Source organism: Balaenoptera physalus (assembly GCF_965194825.1).
Source record: "Balaenoptera physalus genome assembly, chromosome: 10".
NCBI classification, from domain to species: domain Eukaryota; kingdom Metazoa; phylum Chordata; class Mammalia; order Artiodactyla; family Balaenopteridae; genus Balaenoptera; species Balaenoptera physalus.
The window spans coordinates 64,800,112-64,814,835 of record NC_138889.1 but is presented as its reverse complement, the minus strand read 5'-3'; the positions used below and the strand labels follow the sequence as shown (position 1 = coordinate 64,814,835).

General features: G+C 41.0%; 1 protein-coding gene and 1 long non-coding RNA gene across 2 annotated transcripts in view; both read left to right on the top strand.

The window, feature by feature from the left end:
- The window catches only part of LOC309667690, a 47,448-nt gene extending 43,551 nt beyond the window's left edge, over window positions 1–3,897 (top strand). The window contains exon 3 of the long non-coding RNA XR_014267897.1: window positions 2,049–3,897. This is a non-coding gene — a long non-coding RNA (uncharacterized lncRNA). The remainder of the gene's footprint in view (window positions 1–2,048) is intronic.
- An 8,803-nt stretch (window positions 3,898–12,700) lies between these two features.
- MRPL17 (mitochondrial ribosomal protein L17) lies at window positions 12,701–14,158 on the top strand. Its single transcript, XM_082476422.1, has 3 exons — window positions 12,701–12,926; window positions 13,242–13,310; window positions 13,698–14,158. The coding sequence occupies exons 1-3, from the start codon at window positions 12,753–12,755 to the stop codon at window positions 13,971–13,973; spliced, it is 519 nt and encodes a 172-aa protein (XP_082332548.1). The 5' UTR covers window positions 12,701–12,752; the 3' UTR covers window positions 13,974–14,158.
- The last annotated feature ends 566 nt before the right edge of the window (window positions 14,159–14,724 follow it).

Genomic DNA, 14,724 nt, shown 5'->3' with positions numbered 1-14,724 from the left:
CTTTTCTGCATTGTATATTCTTGCCTCCTTTGTCAAAGATTACTTGACCACAAGTGTGTGGGTTTATTTCTGAGCTCTCTATTCTATTCCACCAATCTATGTGTGTGCTTTAGTGCCAGTACTATACTGTTTTGATTACTGTAGCTTTGTAGTATGGTCTGAAGTCAGTGACTCTGATACCTCCAGCTCTCTTCTTTTTGCCCAAGACTGTTTTAGCTATTCAGGGTCTTTTTTTGTAAATATAAGGTATAAACGTGTGTTGATTTGATACATTTACATACCATAACATGATTACCACTGAAGAGTTAACTAAAGCATCTGTCATGTCACATCATCATCATTTCATTATTGGGGTCAAAACAATTTCGATCTAGAATCTTAGCAACTTTGAAGTTTATAATACAGTATTGCTGTTTATAATATGCTAAGCATTAGATATTCAGGGTTTATTTATCTAATGATTACAGGTTTGAACCCTTAAACAACGTCTCCCCAGTTGCCACACTTACCAGCCCCTGGTAAACACCATTCTACTCAAAATTTTTACATGTTTGGCTTTCTTAGATTCTACCTACAAATGATATCCTACAATATTTGTCTTTGTCTGATTTATCTTAGGATAATGCCCTCAAGGTCCATCCATGTTGTCACAAATGGAAAGATTTCATTCTTTCTCATGGAGATCGATAGATGGATAGAGATAGGTAGACAGATAGATATCTTTATTATCCATTCAGCAGTTGACTGACACTTAGGCTATTTCAACATCTTGGTTACTATGAATAATGCTGTCATAAACATGGGAGTGCATATATCTCTTCAATATCTTGTTTTCACTTGTTAGATATATACCCAGAAATGGAGTTACTAGATAATATGGTAGTTCTTTTATAAATTTTTGAGGAACCTCCATACTCTTTCCCATAGTGGCTGAACCAATTTACATTCACATCAACACTGGGATTCCCTTTTCTCCACATCCTCACAAACACTTGTTATCTCTTGTCTTCTTGATGAAAGCCATTCTACTGAGAGTGAGGTAATAGCTCATTGTGGTCTTGATTTGCATTTCTCTGATGACCATTAGTGTTGAGCATCATTTCATATATCTGTTGGCCATCTGACTGTCTTCTTTGGAAAAAAATGCCTATTTAGCTTCTCTGCTCATTTTTTCAACTGAAATTTTTAGGGGCTTGTTATTCAGTTGAACGAGTTTTTATATATTTTTATTAGCAGGTCCTTATTCAATATTTGGATGGCAAATATTTTCTCCCTTTCTGAAGGTTACCTTGCATTTTTTTTTATTATTTCTTTTACTGTGTAAAACATTTTAGTTTGATGTAGTCCTACATGTTGATTTCAGCTTTTGTTGCTTAAGTTTTGATGTCATATCCAAAAAAATCATTGCAAAGAACAATGTCAAGGAGATTCTTTACTATGTTTACTTTTTTGAGTTTTACGTTATCAGGTTTTCTCTTTAAGTCTTTAATCGATTTTGAATTAATTTTTGTGAGTGGTGTAAGATAAGGGCCTAATTTCTTTATCCAGTTTTTCCAGCATCATTTGTTGGAGAGACAATCCATTCCCCACAGAGTATTCATGGCTCCCTTGTCAAATATAAATTGACCACATATACAGAGTATTCTTTCTGGGCTCTCTGCTCTGTTTCATTAGTCTATGTGTCTATTTATATGCCAGTACTATACTGTTTTAATTATTACAGATTTATAACATAGTTGGAAGTAAGGAATTGTGATGCCTCTGGCTTTGTTATTCTTTATCAAGATTGCTTTGGGTAATGGGGATATTTTGTGATTCTGTACATATTTTAGGATTGTTTTTGACTATTTTGGTGAAAAAACATCATTAGAATTATAATAAGGATTATGTTGAATCTATAGATGGCTTTGTGAGGTATATACATTTTAACAATGTTAACACTTCCAATTCATGAACATGAGATATCTTTCCATTTATCTGTGTCTTTCAATTTATTTCATCATTGTCTTTCCGAGTTTTCTGTAGCTTACTGAGTTTTCTTAAAACAGCTACTTTGAAGGGCGTGAGCCACTGCTATCAGCATGGACACCAGAGGCGGGCATGAAACGCTAAGGCTGCTGCTGCAGCCACCAAGAACCCTGTGTGCAAGCACAGGTCACTATCCACACCTCCCCTCCTGGGAGCCTGCGCAGCCCACCAGTGCCAGGATCCCGTGATCCAGGGACAACTTCCCCGGGAAAACACACAGCGCACCTCAGGCTGTTACAACGTCACTCCAGCCTCTGCCGCTGCAGGATCACCCTGCATTCCGTACCCCTCCCTCTCTCAGGCCTGAGTGAGCCAGAGCCCCATAATCGGCTGCTACTTTAACCCCGTCCTGTCTGAGCAAAGAACAGATGCCCTCAGGTGACCTACGTGCTTAGGCAGGGCCAGATCCAAAGCTGAACCCCAGGAGCTGTGTGAACAACAAAGAGAAAGGGAAATCTCCCCCAGCAGCCTCAGAAACAGCGGATCAAATCTCCACAATCAACATCTGTGGAATACCTGAATACACAATGAATCATCCCCAAATTGAGGCGGTGGACTTCGGGAGCAACGATATATATATATTTTTCCTTTTTCGCTTTTTGTGAGTGTGTATGTGTATGATTCTTTGTGTGATTTTGCCTGTATAGCTTTGCTTTTACCATTTGTCCTAGGGTTCTGCCTGTCCGTTCTTGGGTTTTTATTTGTTTGTGTTTTAGTATAGTTTTTAGCACTTGTTATCATTGGTGGATTTGTTTTTTGGTTTGGTTGCTCTCTTTCTTTCCTTTTATTTTTCTTTATTACTTTAAAAAATTATGTTAATAATTCTTTTTTAGTTTTTATTTTAATAACTTTCTTTTCTTTTCCTTCTTTCCTTCTTTCATTCTTTATTTCTCCCCTTTCTTCTGAGCCATGTGGCTGACAGGGTCTTGGTGCTCCGGCCGTGTGTCAGGCCAGTGCCTCTGAAGTGGGAGAGCTGAGTTCAGGACATTGGTCCACCAGAGACCTCCCGGCTCCACATAATATCAAATGGCGAAAGCTCTCCCAGAGATCTCCAGTTCAATACTAAGCCCCAGCTCCACACACGACCAGCAAGCTACAGTGCTGGACACCCTATGCCAAACAACTAGCAAGACATGAACACAACCCCACCCATTAGCAGAGAGGCTGCCTAAAATCATAATAAGGTCACACACAGCCCAAAATACACCATCAGACATGGACCTGCCCACCAGAAAGACAAGATCCAGCCTCATCCACCAGAACACAGGCACTAGTCCCCTACACCAGGAAGCCTACACAACCCACTGGACTAACCTTAGCCACTGGGGGCAGACACCAAAAACAACAGGAAAGATGAACCTGCAGCCTGTGAAAAGGAGACTCCAAACACAGTAAGTTAAGCAAAATGAGAAGACAGAGAAACACACAGCAGATGAAGGAGCAAGGTAAAAACCCACCAGACCAAACAAATAAAGAGGAAATAGGCAGTCTACCTGAAAAAGAATTCAGAATAATGATAGTAAAGATGATCCAAAATCTTGGAAATAGAATATAGAAAAATACAAGAAACGTTTAACAAGGACCTAGAAGAACTAAAGAGCAAACAAACAGAGATGAACAACACAATAGATGAAATTAAAAATTCTCTAGAAGGGATCAAGAGCAGAATAACAGAGGCAGAAGAACAGATAAGTGACCTGGAAGATAAAATAGTGGAAATAACTACCACAGAGCAGAATAAAGAAAAAAGAATGAAAAGAATAGAGGACAGTCTCAGAGACCTCTGGGACAACATTAAATGCACCAACATTCGAATTATAGGGGTCCCAGAAGAAGAAGAGAAAAAGAAAGGGACTAAGAAAGTATTTGAAGAGATTATTGTTGAAAAGTTCCCTAACATGGGAAAGGAAATAGTTAATCAAGTCCTGGAAGCACAGAAAGTCTCATACAGGATAAATCCAAGGAGAAACATGTCAAGACACATATTAATCAAACTATCAAAAATTAAACACAACGAAAAAATATTAAAAGCAGCAGGGAAAAACAACAAATAATATACAAGGGAACCCCCATAAGGTTAACAGCTGATCTTTCAGCAGAAACTCTGTAAGCCAGAAGGGAGTGGCAGGACATATTTAAAGTGATGAAAGGGAAAAACCTACAACCAAGATTACTCTACCCAACACGGATCTCATTCAGATTCGACGGAGAAATTAAAACGTTTACAGACAAGCAAAAGCAAAGAGAATTCAGCACCACAAAACCAGCTTTACAACAAATGCTAAAAGAACTTCTCTAGGCCGGAAACACAAGAGAAGGAAAAGACCTACAATAACAAACCCAAAACAATTAAGAAAATGATAAAAGGAATATACATATTGATAATTACCTTAAATGTAAATGGATTAAATGCTCCAACCAAAAGACACAGACTGGCTGAATGGATACACAAACAAGACCCATATATATGCTGTATACAAGAAACCCACTTCAGACCTAGGGACACATACAGACTGAAAGTGAGGGGATGGAAAAAGATATTCCATGCAAATGGAAATCAAAAGAAAGCTGGAGTAACAATTCTCGTATCAGACAAAATAGGCTTTAAGATAAAGACTATTACAAGAGACAAAGAAGGACACTATATAATGATCAAGGGATCGATCCAAGAAGAAGATATAACAATTGTAAATATTTATGCACCCAACATAGGAGCACCTCAATACATAAGGCAAATGCTAACAGCCATAAAAGGGGAATCGACAGTAACACAATCATAGTATAGGGGACTTTAACATCCCACTTTCACCAATGGACAGATCATCCAAAGTGAAAATAAATAAGGAAACACAAGCTTTAAATGATACATTAAACAAGATGGACTTAATTGATATTTATAGGACATTCTACCCAGAAACAACAGAATACACGTTCTTCTCAAGGGCTCATGGAACATTCTCCAGGATAGATCATATCTTGGGTCACAAATCAAGCCTTGGTAAATTTAAGAAAATTGAAATCGTATCAAGTATCTTTTCCGACCACAATGCTCTGAGACTAGATATCAATTACAGGGAAAGATCTGTAAAAAATACAAACACACGAAGGCTAAACAATACACTACTTAATAACCAAAAGATCACTGAAAAAATCAAAGAGGAAATCAAATATAACTAGAAACAAATGACAATGAAAATATGACAACCCAAAACCTATGGGATGCAGCAAAAGCAGTTCTAAGAGGGAAGTTTATAGCAATACAATCCTACCTCAAGAAACAAGAAACATCTCAAATAAACAACCTAACTTTACACCTAAAGCAATTAGAGAAAGAAGAACAAAAAAACACCGAAGTTAGCAGGAGGAAAGAAATCATACAAGATCAGATCAAAAATAAATGAAAAAGAAATGAAGGAAACAATAGCAAAGGTAAATAAAACTAAAAACTGGTTCTTTGAGAAGAAAAACAAAACTGATAAACCATCAGCCAGACTCATCAAGAAAAAAAGGGAGAAGACTCAAATCAATAGAATTAGAAATGAAAAAGGAGAAGTAACAACTGACACTGCAGAAATACAAAGGATCGTGAGAGATTACTACAAGCAACTATATGCCAATAAAATGGACAACCTGGAAGAAATGGACAAATTCTTAGAAAAGCACAACCTTCCAAGACTGAACCAGGAAGAAACGAAAATATGAACAGACCAATCACAAGGACTGAAATTCAGACTGTGTTTAAAAATCTTCAAACAAACAAAAGCCCAGGACCACATGGCTTCACAGGCAAATTCTATCAAACATTTAGAGAAGAGCTAACATCTATCCTTCTCAAACTCTTCCAAAATATAGCAGAGGGAGGAACACTCCCAAACTCATTCTACAAGGCCACCATCACCCTGATACCAAAACCAGAAAAAGATATCACAAAGAAAGAAAACTACAGGCCAATATTACTGATGAACATAGATGCAAAAATCCTCAACAAAATACTAGCAAACAGAATCCAACAGCGCATTAAAAGAATCATAAACCATGAGCAAGTGGGGTTTATCCCAGGAATGCAAGGATTCTTCAATATATGCAAACCAATCAATGTGATACACCATATTAACAAATTGAAGGATAAAAACCATATGATCATCTCAATAGATGCAGAAGAAGCTTTCGACAAAATTCAACACCCATTTATGATAAAAACCCTCCAGAAAGTAGGCATAGCGGGAACTTGCCTCAACATAATAAAAGCCATATATGACAAACCCACAGCCAACATCGTCCTCAATGGTGAAAAACTGAAACCATTTCCACTAAGATCAGGGACAAGACAAGGATGCCCACTCTCACCACTATTATTCAACATAGTTTTGACAGTTTTAGCCACAACAATCAGAGAAGAAAAAGAAATAAAAGGAATCCAAATAGGAAAAGAAGTAAAGCTGTCACTGTTTGCAGATGATATGATATGATACATAGACAATCCTAAAGACACTACCAGAAAACTACTAGAGCTAATCAATGAATTTGGTAAAGTAGCAGGATACACAATTAATGCACAGAAATCCCTTGCATTCCTATACACTAATGATAAAAAATCTGAAAGAGAAATTAGGGAAACACTCCCATTTACCACTGCAACAAAAAGAATAAAATACCGAGGAATAAACCTACTTAAGGAGACAAAAGACCTGTACGCAGAAAACTATAAGACACTAATGAAAGAAATTAAAGATGATACAAACAGATGGAGAGATATACCATGTTCTTAGATTGGAAGAATCAACATTGTGAAAATGACTATACTACCCAAAGCAATCTACATATTCAATGCCATCCCTATCAAACTACCACTGGCATTTTTCACAGAACTAGAACAAAAAATTGCACAATTTGTATGGAAACACAAAAGACCCCGAGTAGCCAAAGCAATCTTGAGAAAGAAAAATGGACCTGGAGGAATCAGGCTCCCGGACTTCAGACTGTACTACAAAGCTACATTAATCAAGAGAGTATGGTACTGGCACAAAAACAGAAATATAGATCAATGGAACAGGATAGAAAGCCCAGAGATAAACCCATGCACATATGGTCACCTTATTTTTGATAAAGGAGGCAAGAATATACAATAGAGAAAAGACAGTCTCTTCAATAAGTGGTGCTGGGAAAACTGGACGGCTACATATAAAAGAATGAAATTAGAACACTCCCTAACACCATGCACAAAAATAAACGCAAAATGGATTAAAGACCTAAGGTGTCTGTAAGGCCAGACACCATCAAACTCTTAGAGGAAAACATAGGCAGAACACTTTATGACATAAATCACAGGAAGATCCTTTTTGACCCACCTCCTAGAGAAATGGAAATAAAAACTAAAATAAACAAATGGCACCTAATGAAACTTAAAAGCTTTTGCACAGCAAAGGAAAACATAAACAAGATGAAAAGACAACTCTCAGAATGGGAGAAAATATTTGCAAATGAAGCAACTGACAAAGAATTAATCTCCAAAATATACAAGCAGCTCATGCAGCTCAATATCAAAAAAACAAACAACCCAATCCAAAAATGGGCAGAAGACCTAAATAGACATTTCTCCAAAGAAGATATACAGATTGCCAACAAACACATGAAAAGATGCTCAACATCACTAATCATTAGAGAAATACAAATCAAAACTACAATGAGGTATCACCTCACACCGGTCAGAGTAGCCATCATCAAAAAATCTACAAACAATAAATCCTGGAGAGGGTGTGGGTAAAAGCGAACCCTCTTGAACTGTTGGTGGGAATGTAAAGTGATACAGCCACTATGGAGAACAGTATGGAGGTTACTTAAAAACTAAAAATAGAACTACCATATGACCCAGCAATCCCACTACTGGGCGTATACCCTGAGAAAACCATAATTCAAAAAGAATCATGTACCACAATGTTCACTGCAGCACTATTTACAATAGCCAGGACATGGAAGCAACCTAAATGTTCATCGACAGATGAATGGATAAAGAAGATGTGGGACATATATACAATGGAATATTACTCAGCCATAAAAAGAAACAAAATTGAGTTATTTGTAGTGAGGTGGATGGACCTAGAGTCTGTCATACAGAGTGAAGTAAGTCAGAAAGAGAAAAACAAATACCATATGCTAACACATATATATGGAATCTAAAAAAAAAAAAATGGTTCTGATGAACCTAGTTGCAGGGCAGGAATAAACAGGTAGACATAGAAAATGGACTTGAGGACATGGGGTGGGAGGGTGAAGCTGGGGCGAAGTGAGAGTAGCATGGACATACATACACTACCGAATGTAAAATAGCCCGTTGGTGGGAAGCAGCAGCATAGCACAGGGAGATCGGCTCAGTGCTTTGCGATGACCTAGAGGGGTGGGATAGGGAGGATGGGAGGGAGGCTCAAGAGGGAGGGGATATGGGGACATGTGTATGCATGTGGCTGATTCGCTCTGTTGTGCAAGAGAAACTAACATAGTATTGTGAAGCAATTATACTCCAATAAAGATCTTTTTAAAAATATAAATAAATAAATAAATCTAATTTTTAACAAAAGTTGGCTTGGGGTCCAGTCGACAATTGCTTTTCACCATCATCATTAAATCGCTGATTGAACACTTGCTGAGCTCCCTGTACAGGCTCCCAGGACATTGCTTCATGAAGGCATCAGTAGAAGAGGATGCAGTTATTTCAGAGTAAAGAAGAAAGCTTGTTTTTCTATTTACAATAGTTCTGACACCAAAGCAATTATCCTAGTCCCAAAATCTCTCAAAGCCAGTGGGCACCAAGGGTTGGGAGGTAGACGTAGCCTGGCCCAATGCAAGCATAAGGAGGTGAATTTTCTGTAAAGAATTTTAAAATAGTAATAAAACTAACTAAAAGTCAATCTGATTTTTATCACATTGCATGACTATGCTAAACAGTGTTAGTGATATAATAACCCTCAAAGAAAAATCTTTTGTTGGTCTAAGTTCTAAACAATTGATATGGTTACTGTTGCATTAAAATAAAATACATGTAAGCTTCAAACTATCACTTTTTAAAACTAATCCACTAAAACATTTTATTCCACATGCAAGTTAATTTGGAAAACTATCAGTTACATAGTCAGATTCGGCCACATGTATTATTTTTCACAGTATTGATAAATTCATAACAATTTGTGATCTTTCAAGCTCACTTGAGGCACATTTTGTACCTCCAACCCTTGTGGTAGAACACAGCCCTGCTTCTAAAACTATAAATTTAAAATGAACAGTCCTAGTTGTATGAGATTTTTCTTTCCTGAGTTGTTTTTGTTTTAAGGTGAAGTTTCAGATGATATCAACCAGACACAAAAGTATCTACAAACAGCCAGAATATGCCTTGAACAACATACAGTAAGACACCAAGGTTTAAAATGGTTCCTTTAACATCAATCCTCAAAAATTGTAGAGAGGGCTTCCCTGGTGGTGCAGTGGTTGAGAATCTGCCTGCTAATGCAGGGAACACGGGTTCGAGCCCTGGTCTGGGAGGATCCCGCGTGCCGCGGAGCGGCTGGGCCCATGAGCCACAATTACTGAGCCTGCGTGTCTGGAGCCTGTGCTCCGCAACAAGAGAGGCCGCGATAGTGAGAGGCCTGCGCACAGCGATGAAGAGTGGCCCCCACTTGCCGCAACTGGTGAAAGCCCTCGCACAGAAACGAAGACCCAACATAGCCATAAATTAAAAATAAATAAATAAATAAAAATTAAAAAAAAAAAAGTTTAAAAAAAAAAATTGTAGAGCAAGCCATTAACTATGCACCAACAAAATGTAAAGAAACTGACATAGACAAAAAGAATTAAGTTTGAATACTGCCAGGAGAACAAACAAGAGATGATGATCTTGAAGCAGGAGACAGATGGGACCCCAGGGGCAAATGGTCAAAGTTCATTCCCTGTGGACCAATACTCCAAGATGGAAATAACAAGACAATTGAGAGAGGAGGCTGGGCCCTGCCCAGATAGAAGGTAAGAGACCACATATTTCTCATTCTCGGCGTCAGGAGACCTCTCCGACTACATATGCACAGAAAGGCTCCTTGGAGGCCGAAAGGGGAGTGATGCTAACTGATGCCAACTGATGCTCACTACCCATAGGCCTCTTCGGTAGAATCTATCTTGGTTAAGAGATGCGTGTGCATACACAGGAAGATCCCGAGATACACCCAATATGGACTCTGAACCAGACAAACCAAAATGATTGGCCAAAGGAAACACAGAAGAAATGCCCCATAAAAGTGATTTAAACTGCCACAAGGGCGCAGCTCTCTGAGCCCACCCGTGTGTCTATCCACATGTACTGTACTTCTTTTTTTCCTAATAAATACTTTACTTGTTTCACTACTTTCCATCTTTGTGGAAATTCTTTTTCTGCAAAGCCATAGGGCCAGGGCCTTGTAACTGACCACTGGTCTAGTGGCTAGGATTCGGCACTCTCACCACCGCAACCCGACCTCAATCACTGGCCGGTAACTGAAACCCTGCTTCAAGCTGCTGCAGGCCGAGGCCACCCTAGATCAGCCTCACATAACCAAAAAAATAAATACGAACAATGTTTGACGCTGTACATTTTGACCAAATGGACATTCCTTTTCGAAAGCAATAGGTCAAATAACACCAGTGTCAATGTTCATTTTCTCTGACTTTTGCAAAGAAGAAAATCTTCCCAAGTTTTTACCAGTAGAAATTTATGATGAATTTTCTGATGACGATGTTACAGTGAAATGTGGAGATAACTGAAAGCTGCAAGAATCGATCCCAAAGAAACAAGACACAGACAGTATTGTAATTTCTGGAATTTATTGTGAAGTGTGGTTTGTATAAATTTCTGCCAACATATCCATATGTTTAAGACTTTTCCTATTTGCATGTATGTTGCTTCAGACAAAAGAAACTTTTCAAAATTAAAATTAGCAAGAGGTGTTCTCTGGTCACCTAAGAGGAAGACAGAATGACAAATCTAAATATGCTTTCTAACAAACATGAATACGTGTCTAGGGCTTCTGTAACAAAGTGTCACAGACAGAGCAGAAATTTACTGTCTTGTAGTTCTGAAGGCTAGAAGTCCAAAATCAACCTGTCAGCTAGGCCATGCATTCTCTGAAGGATCTAGGGAAGAATCTGTTCCATATCTTGCTCTTAGCTTCTGATGTTTGCCAGAAATCCTTGGCTTGCAACTAGGCAACTCTGATCTCTGCCTTCCCGGTCACATGGCATTCTGTGTGTCTCTGTCTCTCCACAGGTGTTCTTTTTATAAGGCCATCAGAAACTTTGGATTAGGCACCCACCCTAATCCAGTATGACCTCATCTTAACTAATTACATCTGCAAGGACCCTATTTCCAAATAAAGTCACATCATGAGGTACTGGGTGAGGGAGATGCAGGCTATATGGGGGTGGGGTAGGTCTTAGCATATCTTTTTTGTGTGGGGGACATATCTGAATCCGTAACAAAGAGCAGTTTTGACTAGGTCATTGCAAATCGGCAGACACTAAGGCTCAAAACCAGAAACTATAATGTTACTGTTCATTACTTTAACACATAAATGCATAGGTATGGTTTTCCCGTTTTAAAATAAAAAACACACTGATGTAATTTAAAAGTATTAGCCCATTATTTTTCCTTGGAGTGTGGTAATTCTTCTTGAACCGGGATGATTATATGTACTTTCTGAACTAAAAATGCCACCTGCCATATCAGTAAACAAAGGATGTTGCAGCCATCAGCCACTACAGCCACCCCGGACAGCACACCCTGAGGAGACTCAGGATGAGAAAACACAGGATACTGGTCCCAAATAGCTGAGGTGCAGATCAAAAGAATGATTTCAGTGAGCCCAGATTCTTGCATCGTCTCATACATAGAAAAGCGCTAAATTCCTTAACCTGAGATGTCTGGTTTTCTTTTATGAACAGTAGTTTTTTGATGCTCCAACTACCTGGTCTTTGCTGCAAAAACTCCTATGTATCCTGTTCCCCACGCCACCCCACCCCCACCCCTTGCCTCTTCAGAGCAGCCTCTCAAAGTTATCTGAGCTGCTGTGTCCCCGGCTTAAGTCCTCAGTATTGTCTGACAAATAAAACATAACTCTCAACTTTTATGTTGTGCTTTTTTTCAGTCAACAACTTAAACCAAAGAAAATTTTCACCAGCTGCGTTTCTTTCATATCATTGTTATCCCACTCATTTCACCATTACTACTGAAAACAATATTCTTTTAAAAATGATACGCTCAGGGTGTGGGACGCGCCGCGCCTCAGGGAGGGCAGGGCAGCCAGCCTGAGGGACCAGGACCCCGCCAGGCACTTTCCCCTCAGGTACTCACTTTTCTAGCCGACACCAGGCGGACCTTGCCAGCGCCCTACCGGCCACAAGACGAATGACGCAGCACCAGAGAAACCAGACAGCCGGGTCACTCCACACCAGGGGGCGCCTGGTTCCCCGGCCGACAGGGAGCGTTCCCGGAGGCCAAACCCCACCAGGCTCGCTTCCCCTGGAAGAAGTCAACGCCCCTTCCCCGCCCTCCCCCAGGCTGCCAACGAGGCAGGCTCTGATACACATGCGCAAACACGTCCACCACGCACCAAAGTATGGCGCATGCGTCCTCTAAGCTCCGCCTCTCCGCCGCGTCTACCCTGGAGTTTCCAGTTCCGGCCTCACAGAGGCTGGAAGAAGTTGGGAACATGCGGCTGTCGGTCGCCGCTGCCATCTCTCACGGCCGCGTATTCCGCCGCCTGGGCCTTGGTCCCGAGTCCCGCATCCACCTGCTGCAGAACTTGCTCACGGGGCTGGTGCGACACGAACGCATCGAGGCGTCATGGGCACGCGTGGATGAGCTGAGGGGCTACGCGGAGAAGGTGAGGGGCGGGACCCTCTTGTTCCTCTCGCCGGTCTGGCCTGGGGAGGCGGGATCAGGCTGGAGTTGGGGAAGAATTGGGACCGCCCTGGTAAGCTGTGCCCGAAGGCTGATTCCCCTAATACAGTGAGCTGAACCTACTCCTCCGGCCCCTCTCATTGAAGACTGGTTAGGGCTGCGGAGTTAGAGGTTGCCTGAATTGGCGAGATGCTTTGCTAGTGTATGAAATGAGTAGATTGAAGTCCGGCATTTAAGGAGTAAGATTGACGGCCTCCTCTCTTGCTGGGGTTGGGTCAGTGATGTTATGTCCTCACAGCTCATCGACTGTGGGAAGCTGGGAGACACCAACGAACGAGCCATGCGCATGGCTGACTTCTGGCTCACGGTGAGTGCATCCTGTCTGCCTCCCAAATCTCATCCTTTGCTCCCTAAGTGGGAGGGGGTTGTTAGAGGAAAGGGAACTGGGCAGAATTAAGATAAGGCACAGGCTTATGGACAAATGTGAACTAAATTAGAGATCTGTGTCCTAAGTTGAATTCAGTGTGAATCTCAATCTGCACAACTGCCTGTAACTGATCCACTCTGTGTAATTTTGACTCTACCACATCAGAGGGTGAGGGAAGGGGTGTGTGTGTGTGTGTGTGTGTGTGTGTGTGTGTGTGTGTGTGTGTGTGTGTGTGTGTTTGGACCCTACCTTTGGGAGTGCTGAAAGTTAAATGTCTCTGCGGTGGTGCCTGACTCTGCTGTCTCCTGGATAACTCTCCCCTTCCAGGAGAAAGACTTGATCCCAAAGCTGTTTCACGTACTGGTCCCTCGGTACCAAGGTCAGAATGGGGGCTACACGAGAATGCTGCAGATCCCAAATCGGAATAAGCAGGATCGGGCCAAGATGGCAGTGATCGAGTATAAAGGGAACTGCCTCCCACCCCTGCCCCTTCCTCACAGAGACAGCAACCTCACACTCCTAAACCAGCTGCTTCAGGGGCTGCGGAAGGATCAGGAAGCAAGCACCCACAGCTCCCACACAGTTCAAACACCAGAGATTTAACTGGAGCCAAAGGGTATGTGGCCCTCATCAGTGCCCATGATCCACAGGCCTTGGGAGCTCTTTTAATCTCTAAGAAGAACTGGAGCTTGAGTTGTAAAATGAACTGTCTGATTGGAGCCCAAAACCTTCTGGGAGCCAGATAACCCTCTCTTTGCACAATAGATAAAATTCATTGTATGAATATATGTAAACTGATTTTTTTTTCCCCTCCCCTTGGGATTTCTGGAGAATGAGAACTAGCCACATGCTTGGTCTGTGTGGGATAGTAAATTCATGGTGTATGTTTCTGGTTCTTAAATCTGGGTTGGGTTGGGTTAGCACAGTTTTGTTTTTTTTAATGCTAGATTATATGAGGTATGTATCCTGTAATTCCAAACTAGCCCCCAGAGGTGATTGAGTTTTGATATCTAGCATAGAGACTGAGCCCCAGGGATTTCTTAGAGAAGGATTACCACCTGACAGGGGTGGGAGGGTGAACATCTAGAAGCGAACTTTCTGTAATAATCTGGTACTCTAGGAACCTACAAGGTTCCATTCCTCTGTTTCTGGACAGGATCACATATTACCCTTAAGTGTTCACCTCAAGCCCCGAATAGGCCTCAGAGGAGAGGACCTGAGAACTCAGATGTACGACCACCCTGGCCAAGGGAGTGGAAGTGTTCAGCAGAGGATGTTGACTCCAGGATAAGCTCCTTCCTCTTGGGGTGGGAGTGGAAGGGTGAAGGAGAGGGTTGAAGTGGGAGGAAGATTA

Bases quoted from the DNA above. Each gene is read 5' to 3' on its own strand.
- MRPL17 (XM_082476422.1), top strand. From the start codon at position 12,753: ATGCGGCTGTCGGTCGCCGCTGCCATCTCTCACGGCCGCGTATTCCGC. The intron at 12,927-13,241 runs GTGAGGGGCGGG...ATGTCCTCACAG, and splicing joins TGAGGGGCTACGCGGAGAAG to CTCATCGACTGTGGGAAGCT. The intron at 13,311-13,697 runs GTGAGTGCATCC...CTCCCCTTCCAG, and splicing joins TGGCTGACTTCTGGCTCACG to GAGAAAGACTTGATCCCAAA.